We start from the raw sequence: 17,740 nt of genomic DNA on the forward strand, positions 1-17,740 counted from the left end.
CAGACAGGCAAATGGACAGACAGGCAGATGGACAGACAGACAGGCAGATGGACAGGCAGATGGACAGACAGACAGGCAGATGGACAGGCAGATGGACAGACAGACAGATGGACAGACAGGCAGATGGACAGACAGGCAGATGGACAGACTGGCAGATGACAGACAGGCAGATAGACAGACAGGCAGATGGACAGACAGGCAGATGGACAGACAGGTAGATGGACAGACAGACAGGCAGATAGACAGACAGGCAGATGGACAGACAGGCAGATGGACAGACAGACAGATGGACAGACAGGCAGATAGACAGACAGGCAGATGGACAGACAGACAGATGGACAGACAGGCAGATGGACAGACAGACAGTCCACAGGCGTGTCCTTCACCCTCTATTCTTCTGCAGTTTAGATAAGTACTGGGAACATGGCCCTTTGGGGACTTAAACAGTGTGCGTGTGTGTGTGTATGCGTGTGTGTGTGTGTGTGGTCTCGTGTCGATGCTGGTGGGTGACATGGGGATCAGTAAATCTCATTAACACCTGGAGTTGGAGCATGCTCAGTGTGAGGCTGGGGTCAGTGTCCCAGGCCTGGGCATGGGACACAAAGAGGATGACCCCCGCTGGGTAACCCTTCTGTCTCCTTCCCCTCCTCCACCACCTCCTCCTCCACCACTCCTCCTCCTCCTCCCCTCCTCCTCCACCACCACCTCCTCCTCCTCCGCCTCCTCCCTCCACCACCACCACCAACCTCCTCCTCCTCCTCCACCACCTCCCTCCTCCCCCTCCTCCACCACCCTCCTCCTCCACCATCCTCCTCTTCCTCCTCCTCCTCCACAGAACTCTTCCATGTCTGGAGATGTTTTAAGTGCTTTTAGACTCTTAACCAATCTGGTTCTTAATTTGTTATTGTGTCAATAAAGTGTTGTTGACGTGTCCCTTGACTGGTTTAGCTGAACAACAATCTGTCTCTAATCTGTCTGGTCAGCAAACTGCTCCCAGCCCTCCCATCCTCTCTCCCCCCTGCCTTCCACACCTCTCTCTCCTCTGCCCTCCCCACCTCTCTCTCCTCTGCCCTCCCCACCTCTCTCCCCCCTGCCCTCCCACCTCTCTCTCCTCTGCCCTCCCCACCTCACTCCCCCCTGCCCTCCCCACCTCTCTCTCCTCTGCCCTCCCCCACCTCTCTCTCCTCTTGCCCTCCCCACCTCTCTCTCCTCTGCCCCTCCACACCTCTCTCTCCTCTGCCCTCCACACCTCTCTCTCCTCTGCCTCCCCCACCTCTCTCTCCTCTGCCCTCCCCACCTCTCTCTCCTCTGCCCTCCCCACCTCTCTCTCCTCTGCCTCCACACCTCTCTCTCCTCTGCCCTCCACACCTCTCTCCCCCCTGCCCTCCCCACCTCTCTCCCCCCTGCCCCTCCCCACCTCTCTCTCCTCTGCCCTCCCCACCCTCTCTCTCCTCTGCCCTCCCCACCTCTCTCTCCTCTGCCCTCCACACCTCTCTCTCCTCTGCCCTCCACACCTCTCTCCCCCCTGCCCTCCCCACCTCTCTCTCCTCTGCCCTCCCACCTCTCTCCTCCTCTGCCCTCCCACCTCTCTCTCCTCTGCCCTCCACACCTCTCTCTCCTCTGCCCTCCACAGCTCTCTCTCCTCTGCCCTCCACACCTCTCTCTCCTCTGCCCTCCCACCTCTCTCTCCTCTGCCCTCCCCACCTCTCTCCCCCCTGCCCTCCACACCTCTCTCCCCCCTGCCCTCCCATCCTCTCTCCCCCCTGCCCTCCCCACCTCTCTCTCCTCTGCCCTCCACAGCTCTCTCTCCTCTGCCCTCCCCACCTCTCTCTCCTCTGCCCTCCCCACCTCTCTCTCCTCTGCCCTCCCCACCTCTCTCCCCCCTGCCCTCCCCACCTCTCTCTCCTCTGCCCCTCCCCACCTCTCTCTCCTCTGCCTCCACACCTCACTCTCCTCTGCCCTCCACACCTCTCTCCCCCCTGCCCTCCCACCTCTCTCCCCCCTGCCCTCCCCACCTCTCTCTCCTCTGCCCTCCCCCACCTCTCTCTCCTCTGCCCTCCCCACCTCTCTCTCCTCTGCCCTCCACACCTCTCTCTCCTCTGCCCTCCCCACCTCTCTCTCCTCTGCCCTCCCCACCTCTCTCTCCTCTGCCCTCCACACCTCTCTCTCCTCTGCCCTCCACACCTCTCTCTCCTCTGCCCTCCCCACCTCTCTCTCCTCTGCCCTCCACACCTCTCTCTCCTCTGCCCTCCCCACCTCTCTCTCCTCTGCCCTCCCCACCTCTCTCTCCTCTGCCCTCCACACCTCTCTCTCCTCTGCCCTCCACACCTCTCTCTCCTCTGCCCTCTCCCACCTCTCTCTCCTCTGCCCTCCCCACCTCTCTCCCCCTGCCCTCCCCACCTCTCTCTCCTCTGCCCTCCCATCCTCTCTCCCCCCTGCCCTCCCATCCTCTCTCCCCCTGCCCTCCCCACCTCTCTCTCCTCTGCCCTCCACACCTCTCTCTGCTTCCCCTCCTCTCTCTCTCCTCCTTCCAATCATTAAAATCATCAAAATCAATATTTTGAGATGAAAACCTCTTAGACGTAGTATACTGACCTCAACTCCACCCCCTCCTGTCTCCTCACAGCCTAAACTCACTCTGAGATGGATCAACACCAGGACTCCGCCCCCAGCCTAGATGGCCAAGCCCCCAGTTCAACTCCGGGGAGAGTGTGGGTGTGGCCCCGGCCGTAAAGGAGGTGGAACAGGAAGTGAAGAAGAACGGGATGCCAGACTCACATGTCAAAGGTCCGGAAACTTCTTTACTCCAAATATTCTAGAACTCTTGTTCTATCTGCACGGCACATAGAACTCTTGTTCTATCCCCAGGGTACATAAAACTCTTGTTCTATCCGCAGGATACATAGAACTCTTGTTCTATCTGCACGGCACATAGAACTCTTGTTCTATCCTCACGGTACATAGAACTCTGGTTCTACTGCCCATTTTCTTATTTATTTATTGGCTGGCTGGATGCTGGCTGGCTGACTAGCTGGCTGCTCACAGGGCAGGGATGAGGGGAAAGAGGGTAAAGGCCTTCATGTTAGCTTGGCTCCTTCATGTTAGCTTGGCTCCGTCATGTTAGCTTGGCTCCGTCATGTTAGCTTGGCTCCGTCATGTTAGCTTGGCTCCGTCATGTTAGCTTGGCCCAGTCATGTTAGCTTGGCTCCGTCATGTTAGCTTGGCTCCGTCATGTTAGCTTGGCCCCCGTCATGTTAGCTTGGCTCCGTCATGTTAGCTTGGCTCCGTCATGTTAGCTTGGCTCCTTCATGTTAGCTTGGCTCCGTCATGTTAGCTTGGCTCCTTCATGTTAGCTTGGCTCCGTCATGTTAGCTTGGCTCCGTCATGTTAGCTTGGCTCCGTCATGTTAGCTTGGCCCCCGTCATGTTAGCTTGGGCTCCGTCATGTTAGCTTGGCTCCGTCATGTTAGCTTGGCTCCGTCATGTTAGCTTGGCCCCGTCATGTTAGCTTGGCTCTGTCATGTTAGCTTGGCCCTGTCATGTTAGCTTGGCCCTGTCATGTTAGCTTGGCTCCGTCATGTTAGCTTGGCCCCCGTCATGTTAGCTTGCCCTGTCATGTTAGCTTGGCTCCGTCATGTTAGCTTGGCCCTGTCATGTTAGCTTGGCTCCGTCATGTTAGCTTGGCCCTGTCATGTTAGCTTGGCTCCGTCATGTTAGCTTGGCTCCGTCATGTTAGCTTGGCCCTGTCATGTTAGCTTGGCTCCGTCATGTTAGCTTGGCTCCGTCATGTTAGCTTGGCCCTGTCATGTTAGCTTGGCTCCGTCATGTTAGCTTGGGTCCGTCATGTTAGCTTGGCTCCGTCATGTTAGCTGGTACAGAGGAGACCCTTCTAAAAGCTTTTTTTCATGTCCATTAGTCGCTGCCCTTGCTTTATGCTTGTATATAGTCGTGTGAGTATGTGTGTGTGATAATGCTGTTAGCTGCAGTGTTAATATTTCATGAGCTCTCAGCTCATTATGCTATAGACTCCTGGAATGAGGAATGAACCAACAACGATAATTTCCTGAAACCTAATTTCCTGATGGACTTCTCTCAATGCCGAGCTAATCTTTCTTCTTCTTCTCTCTCCTCCACTCTTTTGTCCTCCATCTCATTCACCTTCCTCTCTCTCTCTCTCTCTCTCTCTCTCTCTCTCTCTCTCTCTCTCTCTCTCTCTCTCTCTCTCTCATCTCTCTCTCTCTCTTCTCTCTCTCTCTCTCTCTCTCCTCTCTCTCTCTCTCTCTCTCTCTCTCTCCTCTCTCTCTCTCTCTCTCTCTCTCCTCCCCCCTTCCTCTCTCTCTCTCCTCTTATCTCTCTTCTATCCTCTCTCGTCCTACACCTGACCCCTGACCTGGACAGTACCTGGAGGGGAGGCCGCTGCAGGTGAAGGTACGGTGAAACCTCAAGAGACTCCTCCCCTTCAGAGCGGACACACACACACACACACACAGTAACAGCTTCAAACTCCATTCACACACACACTCTTAACATTCTCAGATCCAGGGTCAAAGCATGGTTGGGCCGTTTGAAACAACCGCTGTGTAACTGATCTGACCCCCCACCCCAACACAACCACTTAGCTATGTGGATCTCCATCCATGCAGGCCTCCTCAAAGAGAGGGTCACTCTCATCCTCATTAGAGTCCAGTAGATGTTATTGACCCGGTGCTGAGCTATGGAAGTATTGATGCTGTGTTTGACAGGGTGTCTGAAGCACTCATCATGGCTGTTCCCCAGTGTGACAGAGTAGAGACTGGAAACGGCAGAGCAGAGCTTCTAATGGCAGGGTGGGTCTGAGACCACCACTCTCATATCAGACATGTAGACAGATCGGAAGAGATACCAGACATGTTGTAATTTAGGTAGAGATACCAGACATGTAGTAAATTAGGTAGAGATAACAGACTTGTACATCTACATGTATATACTACAGATGTAGAGAGATGAGGTAGATAATCTAGAGATAGGTAGAGATAGGTAGATATAGCACACATGTAGAGATAGGTAGATATAGCACACATGTAGAGATGGGTAGATATAGCACACATGTAGAGATGGGTAGATATAGCACACATGTAGAGATGGGTAGATATAGCACACATGTAGAGATGGGTAGATATAGCACACATGTAGAGATGGGTAGATATAGCACACATGTAGAGATGGGTAGATATAGCACACATGTAGAGATGGGTAGATATAGCACACATGTAGAGATAGGTAGATATAGCACACATGTAGAGATAGGTAGATATAGCACACATGTAGAGATAGGTAGATATAGCACACATGTAGAGATAGGTAGATATAGCACACATGTAGAGATAGGTAGATATAGCACACATGTAGAGAAAGGTAGATATAGCACACATGTAGAGATGGGTAGATATAGCACACATGTAGAGATAGGTAGAGGTATCAGATATGATGTCTCACACAGATGAGGTGAGTCATGCATACCTGCTAGGAGAACAACAGGTCATGGGTAATGTATGGTCACAGATAGAGAGGCATGCAGACAGACAGACAGGCAGATAAACAGACAGACAAACAGACAGACAGGCATGCAGACTGACAGACAAACAGACAGACAGGCATGCAGACTGACAGATAAACAGACAGACAGGCACACAGACACTTATTCAGCTTTCTGGCCCATTCCTGCCCAACCCAGCGATACTGCAGTAGAACCTATCAGCTAATGTACTGGTCTGCATCCCCTCCCCTCCCTCCCCAAAGAAAAAAAGACATTGATTCATCGTCATGGCAATTCATTAATTGCATAGTGTTTCCTGCTCTGGTGCCAGAGCGATGCTGTGTAGCCGTGACGACTGCGCCGGGCTGTGTGTTCTGGTGTGTCTGGACCGCGGCGCGCCTGGTGTAGATGATGCTTCTGTAGAAGTCGTGTTTCTGTGTGTCTGTGGCCCGTCATCATACAGTCCAGCTTGTCCTGTCTCGTGGAGAGCCTGAGTTTGCTGTTGCATTGGAGCGATGCAAGGCTGACCCTGGCAAACCGAGCTCCTGACCTATCAGATCTAACCTAACCCCAGGAGAGCCGCACTGATTGGTTGGTTTGGTGTTTCATTTGTGGGATTTGCTTCCTTCCTGTCGATGCCAGCCAATCCTGCGGTGTGTTTGCCCTGTGTGCTCCTGTCACTGCTTTAGTTCTCCTCCTGGGTGTGTGTGCACGTGTGTGACTGAGTGTGTATTTGTGTGCACGTGTGTGTGAAAGTGTGTGTCTGTTTGGAGGTCCAGTGAAAGTTGTTAATCCTACAGTCTGTCTGTCCGTCTATCTGTCCGTCTATCTGTCCGTCTGTCTGTCTGTCCCTGTCATCCTACCTCTGCCCCTTGTGTGGCCAGACCTCAGCCCCCAGGACGGCCTCATGGAGAGGTCAGCCTCTAACGGGAGGCCCTGCATCAACGGAGGGAGCAAGGAGCAGAGCGAGGAGGAGGAAGAGGAGGAAGAGAGGGGTGGGCTGAGAGCAGGGTCTGTGAGCCCCAGGAAGTCCCCCTCAGCCCCCCTAGCACCCAGGCTCCCTTCCCCTCAGATTGGGGGGCAGGAGAGGTGGGAGGGAGGCACCAGGAGCCCTGGAGGGCCCCAGGAGCCTGGGTCTGAGGAGGAGGAGGAGGAGGAGGAGGAGGAGATGAGGTGCAGGGCCAGCCCTGCTCACCCCCGTGCTGAGACGAAGGTGAAGAGGGGGGAGGATGAGGAGGACGACGAGGAGAAGGAGGAGGACGAGAGAGAAGAGGAGAGAAGGCCGGAGGCTCCAGTCATACCTGCCCTGTCACCTCACACCCAGCCCAGCCCTGACCAAGAGGAGGAGGAGGAGGAGCGCTGTTCTCCTGGCGTCACCCTGTCTCCGGAGGAGGAGAAGAAGAGAGTGTTGTCGTTTGACTACAGAGAGCCGTCTCCCTCTCCACTGTCCCCTGCTGCCCCGGGCATCTTCGACACCCCCCCTGCTGCCCCGGGCGTCCTCGACACCCCCCCTGCTGCCCCGGGCGTCTTCGACACCCCCCCTGCTGCCCCGGGCATCTTCGACACCCCCCCTGCTGCCCCGGGCATCTTCGACACCCCCCCTGCTGCCCCGGGCATCTTCGACACCCCCCCCTGCTGCCCCGGGCGTCCTCGACACCCCCCCTGCTGCCCCGGGCGTCCTCGACACCCCCCCTGAGAGCAGGAGCCCAGACTCGCTCCGAGCCGACCCTGGCTCTCCCTTCTCCCCCAGCGCCGCTGGAGACCCAGGCCAGGACAGCCAGCTCCTCCCACACAGCCCCACTCAGGAGGAGGAGGAAGAGCAGGAGCAGGAGGAGGAGCAGGAGGAGATGGCTCCACCCTCGGTCCCACCCCAGGTTGATCTGTCAGAAGAGGAGGAGTCTGAGCAGGAAACTCCAGATAAGACCACACCCACTGGGGAAAAGACCACACCCGCTCTGGAGAAGACCACACCCACTCTAGAGAAGACCACACCCACTGTGGAGAAGACCACACCCACTCTGGAGAAAACCACACCCACTCTAGAGAAGACCACACCCACTGTGGAGAAGACCACACCCACCCTGGAGAAGACCACACCCACGGAGGAGAAGCTCATTACTCAGAACCTGACTGCAGCCAGGCCTGCAGACACCAGGGCTGCAGACACCAGGGCTGCAGACACCAAGGCTGCAGACACCAAGTCTGCAGACACCAAGGCTGCAGAGAAGAAGAACGGCAAGCCAGCGAAGGCTGAGGCTTGTAAAGCTCCTCCCTCTGCAGCCAAAGGCCCAATCAGAAAAGAGAAAAAGAGTGTGGCCTCCGCTGCCCCTCCCCCCAAGACAGCCGCAGCCAAACCCCAGAACCCCCCCCCCTAAAGAGGCTGCCCCAGCGAGAAAACCTAACGCACCCGGTTCCCAGGTCAAAGGTCTGTGTTCTGTTCCTATCCTAACTCACACCTCCCTCCCTCCCTTCTTCCCAGATGTGTAGTTCTTCACTAGAGCCACAAGCCCCCCCCCCCCCCCCCCCTCCCAACGTGCATCGTCCACCATGGAGGGGGTTTGCCTGTAGACACTCTGGTCTCTCCCTGCTGTCTGCCCACTTCCTCCAGCCTCTCTCTCTCTTCCAGCCTGTCTCTCTGTCTCTCTCTTCCAGCCTGTCTGTCTCTCTGTCTCTCTCTTCCAGCCAGCCTCTCTCTCTCTTCCAGCCTGTCTCTCTGTCTCTCTCTTCCAGCCTGTCTGTCTCTCTGTCTCTCTCTTCCAGCCAGCCTGTCTCTCTCTTCCAGCCAGCCTGTCTGTCTCTCTGTCTTTCCCTTCCAGCCAGCCTGTCTGTCTCTTACTTTCAGCTGTGTGTCTCTTCCAGCCTGTCTGTCTCTCTGTCTCTCTCTTCCAGCCAGCCTGTCTGTCTCTTTGAGCTGTGTGTCTCTTTTAACCTGTCTGTCTGTCTTTCTCTTTCAGCCTGTGTTTGTTTGTGTTTGTGATTCTGTCTTTGACTAACCCTAACCCTCTGGACGTGATGTCAACAGTCTGCATGAGGAGCATGCTTATTGGTTGTAGTTGTTGATGTGTGTGCTGCATGTCCACCATTCCCCCACCTCTCACCTTGTCTTCACACACACACACACACACACACACACACACACACCCTGCCTACTGTATCATGTTCCATGTAACGTGTATGTCAGCAGCCTGTGTCAGCGGTAACAAAATCCTCTAGGTCCTCTGACTAGAGGGTCTGTTTCCTTACTGCAGTGCAGATATGATAGACTGTACTAACTACACACACACACACGCACACACACACACACACGGAAACACTCACATGCACAAACACACACACACCCGCCACTCTCCGTTAATCAATACAGAGCAGGGAGCTCTCTCCCAGTGCTGACCATGAGAATCCTCTAACCCTGTCTGTCTCCCTCACAAGGGACCTCTACCAGTAACCACATCATTGTTCCTGGCCACTCCATTACTGGGAACCAGGACTAAGGAGTCTATCTAGGTTGCTCTCTAAAAGAGCACCTCTAACAAACGCATGTCAATTATACATGCGTGTGAGAGAGATGGAAGGGGAAGTGAGGGAGAGTGGGAATGGGAGAGAGGGTGAGAGAGAAGGAGAAGAGAGATGCTCTTGTCTCCCACTGATCCAACATACCTGAACATCAACAGTCTGTCACCTCATCACTGACCAATCACACGCTACCATCTCACTACCCACACGACACTTCCTCTTTCTCACCCAATCACAGGCAAGAGATGAGGCGGGGGAGACGGAAGCAGGGTCGTTGAAACATCATCATCCTCATCCTCCTCAGTAGCTGAAGCAACTGTAGCCATCACTGAACCATCTGATCAGAGAGACAGAGACCAGAGAGATAGCACAGAGGAGACTCACCACAGATTAGACTTTGGAGAGAGCTCATTAAAGTGTCTGAATGTTCCTCTAATCCCAGTAATCCTGTGTCATCTCCACCCAGAGAAGTCATTAGACCCAGCCACAGCCTCTGAAGGACTGGGACAATGCTAATGTAGCTTCCACTTGTCAACACTGTCCTTCTAAACAGAGACCAGGCCTGACAGCCATACTCCAGTGTAAGGCTATCAGCCTCTACATTTACATTTAGTCATTTAACAGACGCTCTTATCCAGAGCGATTTACAGTAAGTACAGGGACATTCCCCCCGAGGCAAGTAGGGTGAAGTGCCTTGCCCAAGGACACAACGTCATTTGGCACAGCCGGGATTCGAACCAACAACCTTCTGATTAATAGCCCGACTCCCTTACCGCTCAGCCATCTGACCCCCTCTAGCTGTCAACACACACAATCACAGACTAGCTGCCGGGGATGGCGATCCGTCATGACGTGTTGACGCGTGTACGGTCTACATGAGCACATCAACAGCTGAGTGACAGCAGTGGTGAATGAGAGAAAACAAACCCACACAGCCTGCTGTAGGAGCGGGCCTGGAGTCACACAGAGAGAGAGAGAGAGAGAGAGAGAGAGAGAGAGAGAGAGAGAGAGAGAGAGAGAGAGAGAGAGGAGAGAGAGAGAGAGAGAGAGAGAGAGAGGGTGCGATGTTTTATACGATGCGACCACTAAGTCTCCCCCCTCCCCTGTCCCCTCTGTCCCCTCAGCCAAGGCTGCAGCAGGAGCGGGGAAGACTGCCGACAAGAACACCAAGGTACAGTGGTCTGGATACAGCTGACGTCATGGTAGCATGCAGGCTACGTAGCGTAGCTACCTCTGCACACCTGCAGAGATGGTGTGAGGTCACCATCAGAGTACCTGCAAAGGCATCACAGTAACATGTCACATGGCAGCAGCTCCACGGCTAAATGTCTGACCGATTCTGATGGTACATGTATCTCCCCACGCCATGTCCTCTATTAAATGAATGGAGGCAGAACTAGCAGATAGCCATCACTGTGTCCTACTGTGGTGAAGAGGTTTCTGTGGAAGCAAATCAGTGACATGTTTTGAATTTTAAACAGCATTGAATACTTAATATTGAAATTTAAACACCACTGAATTTGTTGGTTTTGCATTCACCTCTTTAAAATTGAAATATGAATTTATTTAAATAAAAAATACATTTCTGAGGCTTGAATTTCTTGAATTTTTGGGATCTGAATTTGACCGTTCGAATTTGAGCAACCTGAATTTCTGAACCTTGAATTTTTTTATAGGATTTGTTTTATCTAACATTTAAATACATTCATATTTCAATTTTAAAGAGGTGACTTCAAAACCAACAAATTCGGTGCTGTTTATTAAATTTCAATATTAAGTATTCAATGTCTTTTAAAATTCAAAACAAGGGACTAATTTGCTTCCACAGGTTTCTGTCCAGATATGATTGTCTGTGTGCTGTCAGACCCAGACACACCAGACACACCAAATCCCAGAGTTTTCATTCAACCAATCACTGACCAGGCCCTGGACACCCTGGGGTTACCCTGCCATCACAGTCCCGTCACACACACACACAGCCCTGTCACACACACACACACAGCCCTGTCACACACACACACACAGCCCTGTCACACACACACAGCCCTGTCACACACACACACAGCCCTGTCACACACACACACACAGCCCTGTCACACACACACACACAGCCCTGTCACACACACACACACAGCCCTGTCACACACACACACACAGCCCTGTCACACACACACAGCCCTGTCACACACACATACAGCCCTGTCACACACACACACATAGCCCTGTCACACACACACACACACAGCCCTGTCACACACACACACACAGCCCTGTCACACACACACACACACACACAGCCCTGTCACACACACACACACAGCCCTGTCACACACACACACACAGCCCTGTCACACACACACACACAGCCCTAACACACACATATCCCCTAACACACACACACACAGCCCTGTCACACACACACAGCCCTAACACACACATATCCCCTAACACACACACTCACACAGCCCTAACACACACACACACACAGCCCTAACACACACATATCCCCTAACACACACACACACAGCCCTAACACACACACACACACACAGCCCTAACACACACATATCCCCTAACACACACACACACACAGCCCTAACACACACACACACAGCCCTAACACACACATATCCCCTAACACACACACACAGCCCTAACACACACACACACAGCCCTAACACACACACACACAGCCCTAACACACACACACACAGCCCTGTCACACACACACATACAGCCCTGTCACACACACACACACACAGCCCTAACACACACAGCCACTCACATTTTGAAATATTATCTAAAATTCTCAGTTTTTTTTTCTTTTCTTTTACACTTTCCAGCTACTTTGGTTTGTTTAAGTTGGTTGCCATGGTTCCCATGATTCCCATTGATCATGTATTGTTTGCTGTTTCCGATTTAGTTCAACCATTGTTATTGATGAGTGTTTTCTTCCCAGTTCTGTTTTCTTTGTGTTTGATCACACATCCTCTCTGTCACCCCACTGTAAGAGCCCCTTGCCCCACGCTGGCAAGGCCACGGTCTCTAAGCGACCAGCGCCGGTCCAGCCCAGCCCCTCCCGCCTCCCCCTCTCGTCCTCCTCCCCCCTGCCCCCCTCCTCCAGGCCCAGCCCCCTAGCTAGACCAGGCAGCACAGGGGCCAAGGAGCGCAGTCCTAGGGTACGTAAGTAGCACACATGCAAGAGCGCTGTTCTGTGTTCTGTGTGTGGAAACACGCACGCACGTGCAGTTATGCACACGGACGCAATCACATGGCCATAAACAAACAGTCTCACACACAAACACTGCAGTGTGTTGTACCCCAGACAGCTTGCTGTGTTCTCCACCTGTGCTGTCCACTTCTAACCTGCTGTTGTGTCCTTTCAGTCTGGGGAAGGAAAGACCTCCAGGGCACCAGGGGGCGCCAGACCTGGAGGAGCAGGCTCCCGCATGCAGGCAAAGACCGCTGCAGGAGGTCAGCAGCCCCACCACCCTGTCCCACCACCCTGCCCCACCACCCTGCCCCACCACCCTGTCCCACCACCCTGCTCCACTGCCCTGTCCCACCGCCCTGCCCCACCACCCTGCCCCACCGCCCTGCCCCGAACCCTGCCCCACCGCCCTGCCCCCACCGCCCTGCTCCACCACCCTGCCCCTGCCGCCCCTACAGCCTTCATGTCTGTCATCTTGGATCTGCTGAACGGAGGCGTTCTAAAAACCTTTCATCCTTCCTCCCTCAGTGGACCCTCCCCAGTCTGGAGAGAGGAGTGGCTCCAGCACACCTCGCTCGCCCGCCAGCCGCTCCAACACTCCCAACCGTGACGTCAAGAAGGTGGCGGTGGTCCGCACCCCCCCCAAGTCCCCCGGGTCCATGAGGGGGCGCCCCGCGGCCCCCCTGACCCCCGCGCCCCCCATGCCAGACCTGAAGAACGTCAGGTCCAAGATCGGCTCCACAGAGAACATCAAGTACCAGCCTGGCGGAGGACGGGTAGGAGAACTCACTTCCTGTTTCCTACTTCCTGCTTTCTTCCTGTTTCTGTTCTGTTGAATGATGGGAGGCTGTGTCTCCGCTCACTTACAACCACCTGCTGGGATTACACACACACGCACACACACACACACACACACACGCACACCCACACAAAACACACACTGCAGCTCCATCTCTGAGGAACCTCCATCGAAATCCCCATCACTTCGGACCCTGTGTCTCCCTTCTCTGAATTGGAGTAAGAACGTAACTAAACAGTGTGAGGAGACCAGGGCGCCCCTGCTGGCTGTGCTGGTGCACTGCAGGTGTTGCCAGCTGGCTGATACCTGAGTACGCTCCTCTGTGGTCAGACCATGACCTTCTCCTGGGGCTCTGTGAGAGCAGCGTGGTGTCTGTCAGGAAAACAGCTGTCCTCTCCTGGCTCCTCCAGGTGCAGATTGTGGAGAAGAAGATGGATCTCAGTAGCGTCCAGTCAAAGTGCGGCTCTAAAGCCAACATGAAACACACCCCAGGAGGAGGGAACGTGAGTAGTACTGACACACACACACACACACACGCTAACAGTGGCGTCCCCATGTGTCTGAGCTCTGACACCACAGCAGTGCTCGGCTGTCCTGCTGGTGAACGGCTCCATTGTGTCTGTTTACCTCCACTCATCTCTCAGTCAGCAGGTGGTCTGTGCTGCTGCGCTGCCCTCTGCTGCCCTCTACAGGCAGAGCAGAGCAGGACAGACGCTAGCTCTCAGGACCCGCTCTCTGTCCTCCATCAGTGTGTTCCACCCTCATCAGACTGCATGGTCTCTCCCCCCTCTTGACCATCTTCTCTGTCCACTCAGGAGGGTTCCAGAGGTCAACTAAAGTCTACCTGCTGGGACTGCTCCTTTCCCATCATCCCCTGCTCCTGACCCCTGTGTGACCCCGGTCTGACCCTACCCCTGTTGTCTGCTCCTCTCTCCAGATCCAGATCACCCACAAGAAGATCGACCTCAGCAATGTCACGTCCAAGTGTGGCTCCAAGGACAACATCCGTTACAAACCAGGTAGGTACATGGATATACCAGCAGACAGACACACAGACCAGCAGGCAGACAGACAGGGGCACAGAGAGAGAGACATTCAGATTGAGGCACACATACAGATAGACAGACAGGTGTATACAATTGTGTATCTATGTGTAATTTAACTGTTTTGTCCACCAGGGGGAGGTAATGTGGAGATCAAGTCAGAGAAGCTGGACTTTAAGGTCCAGTCCAAGGTGGGCTCTCTGGAAAATGTAGGTCATGTGGCTGGAGGAGGGGCCAAGAAGGTAAATCCACTTGACCCCACGGTGTGTGTGTGTGTTGTACTCCCACGTGTGTTCTGCATGCTAAGATGTGTGTTGTCCATAATGAGATGTATGAATGTGTGTGCACCCTTCTGAGGTGTGTGTGTTTTGCATGCTGAGGTGTGTGTGTTGCATCCCAGGTGTTTCCTACTTGTCTGAGACCCCCTTCCTCCCCCCCCCTTCCTCATCTTCCTTTCCTTCCCTCCCTCCCCCCCTCCCTCTCTCCTCCCCCCATCCCCTCCACCCCCCGCTCCCTCTCTCCTCCCACCCTCCCTCTCTCCCCCCCCTCCCTCTCTCCTCCCCCCATCCCCTCCACCCCCCGCTCTCCCCCCCCTCCCGCTCTCCCCCCCCTCCCTCTCTTCCCCCCCTCCCTCTCTCCTTCCCCATCCCCTCCTCCCCCTGTCCAGATTGAGAGCCACAAGCTGAGTTTCCGTGAGCAGGCGAAAGCGAGGACCGACCACGGCGCCGAGATCGCCGAGATCCCCTGCAAGTCCTCCGCCGACGGCTCGCCCCGTCACCTTAGCAACGTCTCCTCCCCCGGCAGCATCAACATGACCGAGACACCACCCTTATCCTCATTGGCCGACCAGGTCTCCGCCTCCCTCGCCAAGCAGGGCCTGTGATGGGGCTCTCCTCCCCTAAGCCGATCACCGCGGTAACCCCGCCGTCTGATCCCAAGGGAAATGAAAGAAAAATGATCTCTGTCTCTCTCTCCTCCCCCCTTTCTACGTAGCTCGCAGGATTGACTGGCCAGGAACGCAGGTGCCAGCGGCTGGCTCCTGATTGGTTAATAGCTAGCTAGCTAGATAGTTTGACAGTGAAACAGCAGTATTGTGAAGATGCTGTTATCAACACACGGACTCTCCAATCTATTCTTACCTTAATTGGTTAACTTCAGTTCCCACTGTAAACCTTAGTACAGACAGCTAGCACCAGCTAGGACGACCCCCCCCCCCCCCCCCCCCCCCCCCCCCCCCCCCATATCCAAGTCTTGGTTCACCTGTGGTACTCAGCACTCCCACGAGACATCCCGTTCTGTATTACACTGTTTAACCGGGTCAAGTGCCAAATAGTTCATTGTTACTGTGTGTACATCGTTCCTCTTACTGGCCATCTCAACAACAACTTCTTTCTGTGTTGGTCACCCATCATCCTATCCTGCTACTTCAGAAATTAGCGAAGATAATATTTATTCGCTTTAGAATTCCAGTGTTGTCTTGGCTACAGACCAGTGAGGTAGTGCTAATGTCCTCCAGTCAGTATTAAATCTAATCTTTTCTTTTCTAGAAAAATAAATTATTAAGCCCTTTTTCATATCTCAGACTGTCACAGATAAAATATTGAATGTCTAGTTGAATAATTAAGTCCACATTTATGTTAAACAGGGTATTGGCAAATAACCATTCATTCAGTTGTACTGGACCCAGTCTGGGCTGCTTACTAGACCAGTTTGAGATCCAGACCCCGTGACAGACTATAATAAGCACTGGTTGCCATGGGCTGCCTTGGTTACACTTCCCCTGGACGCATCTCATTTTGTCCTGATGTCAGTAGAACCTGTTGTACCACGAGCCGATGATCATCTGTTGTTGTTTTTGTCCTCCTGGCAGGGGGTTGTCAAGACCACCTGACACTAGTACGTTGCTGTGGGAGACGGATACTGGTGACAACAATGCAAATAGCTCGGAAATGAGAATCGATCAAATCGGATTTCAGCGTCGAGGCCTACCGATTACCTGCGAACAAAACACTTTTTTTTATCGTTCAACTAGGTCCTTTAAAGTTTTGTGTTGTGGATAGTTGATCTGACAGAAAGATGCAACCTTATTATTACAGGGATATTTTTCAACCCCATTTGTTGCCTGACAGCTAAGTGAGAGAGTAAAACACACGAGAATATACAACCTTTGACATTAACCATAAACACATGCATGACATGGCAAGCAAAAACGCGGACTCACCGCTCGACAGGCTTGAATTAGCTCTCCGCTCATCTCCTCTGATCTCCTCTGGGCGTAGAAAGAGCCTACCTCGGAATCCTACGGTAATCTTGACACTTCAGCGACCACTGAGTCAGTGGCCCGTGATTATTAGGCCCATCTATGAATGGATTCTGGTTTGCCAAACATGCTACTCAAACAGTCCGCCGCCCAGTGATGTAACCTAGTAGCCTACTGTATGATCATGCCACAGCAAGGAGAATCGCTTGCACTAACTCTAATGCTAATCTGACTGGCCGCCTCGCATGTTGTCTAAAGTAGCCTACCAGACAATAAAGGCAGACCTTGCTTAGCGCACTACTGCTTTCCTAACGAATTTTACAAAAGTAAATATTTCTTCGCTAAAACGAAAAAATGAAAGAAAAAATGAAAAACGAGAGATCTTTTAAATGCCTAGAATAAAAGCTTTAAGTTGCACATGTCCTTTCCTTATAGCCCACTACCTTTAGGCTACTAGTCGCTTTTGTGGATGTGAGAAGATTATGTGACAAACGCTTGTAGATGCACCTGCTTCCCCCCGGCTGTTAATTTTTGATACGTTTTTTATACACTTCCTCACAACACGAACGCACCATTTGTCCCGTTTCCCCTCGTTTTGCAGATTTTTGTTTTTTAACTCTGGCTCTGCTGCGACCGTTGCTAGTTTGCTTCTCACCTTGGTCCCACACTTAAATATTATTATTAAAGATTCAAATTGAAAGCTCTTGTGAAAGTCTGTTACGGGACCACTACAACTGCCTACCCGACTAAAGGTGTAGCCTAGAGGGTGAAATTCGTTCGGAATGGGTTATCAAATTACGCCTGATACAGCTGCCTTTGATAGACATCTTCCTTTAGTCAATCATTATAGAAAACGACCGTTTGAAATGCTGAAGCACTTTGTGGAGAGCGAGGTTATGGAAAAGTTGTTTGAAGATCTTCATGTAACAGGATCCAGGTGACACTTCGCGCCCCCCTTTTTTTTTACCAGCGCGTGCGTGGAAGGGGGAAATACATGGGCCTACATTTTTCAACAAAATAATATTTTCTTTAAAACACCCTAATGACATCCCACAAGTTAATCCAATTGTTGTTTAGTCTATTTCGTGGTAGTCCTGTCAGGCGTCAATGAGCCACCAGGTAGCGCAACTGTGTTCAGTGTTGTCCAAGCTCCAACCGAGGCTCAGTTTAAATACTCTAAACATGATTTACTGTCACAGCCCTGTGAAATCTTTCCTCCAACACGACAACGGTTAGCCTACTAATTTTGTCATTTAAAATCACGGATCATTTCATACAGAAAAGTTAAGAACAAGGAAGAAAATGTGGGCTACACTTGCCATTTTTATTTATTTACACAAGCCGTGGTCCTTTCCGGTAAACGGAGCAGCAGAAGATTCCTGGTTTCTGCTAGTGATCTT

At 52.8% G+C, this 17,740-nt stretch overlaps 1 protein-coding gene across 3 annotated transcripts; it reads left to right on the plus strand.

Annotated features, from left to right (window-relative positions):
• The first annotated feature begins 2,624 nt into the window (after window positions 1-2,624).
• Window positions 2,625-15,620, plus strand: maptb (microtubule-associated protein tau b). Of its 3 annotated transcripts, XM_062455383.1 has the most exons (10): window positions 2,625-2,787; window positions 4,398-4,427; window positions 10,152-10,198; window positions 12,039-12,206; window positions 12,414-12,501; window positions 12,767-13,014; window positions 13,448-13,540; window positions 13,975-14,056; window positions 14,216-14,322; window positions 14,748-15,620. In XM_062455383.1, exons 1-10 carry the CDS (start codon window positions 2,766-2,768, stop codon window positions 14,961-14,963), a joined length of 1,101 nt encoding a protein of 366 aa, XP_062311367.1. In that variant the 5' UTR covers window positions 2,625-2,765; the 3' UTR covers window positions 14,964-15,620. The 3 variants fall into 3 exon arrangements, with proteins under 3 accessions (XP_062311367.1, XP_062311368.1, XP_062311369.1); XM_062455384.1 differs by lacking the exon at window positions 13,448-13,540; XM_062455385.1 differs by lacking the exon at window positions 12,039-12,206.
• Window positions 15,621-17,740: the final 2,120 nt, after the last annotated feature.

Source organism: Osmerus eperlanus, unplaced genomic scaffold, assembly GCF_963692335.1.
Source record: "Osmerus eperlanus unplaced genomic scaffold, fOsmEpe2.1 SCAFFOLD_133, whole genome shotgun sequence".
NCBI classification, from domain to species: Eukaryota; Metazoa; Chordata; class Actinopteri; order Osmeriformes; family Osmeridae; genus Osmerus; species Osmerus eperlanus.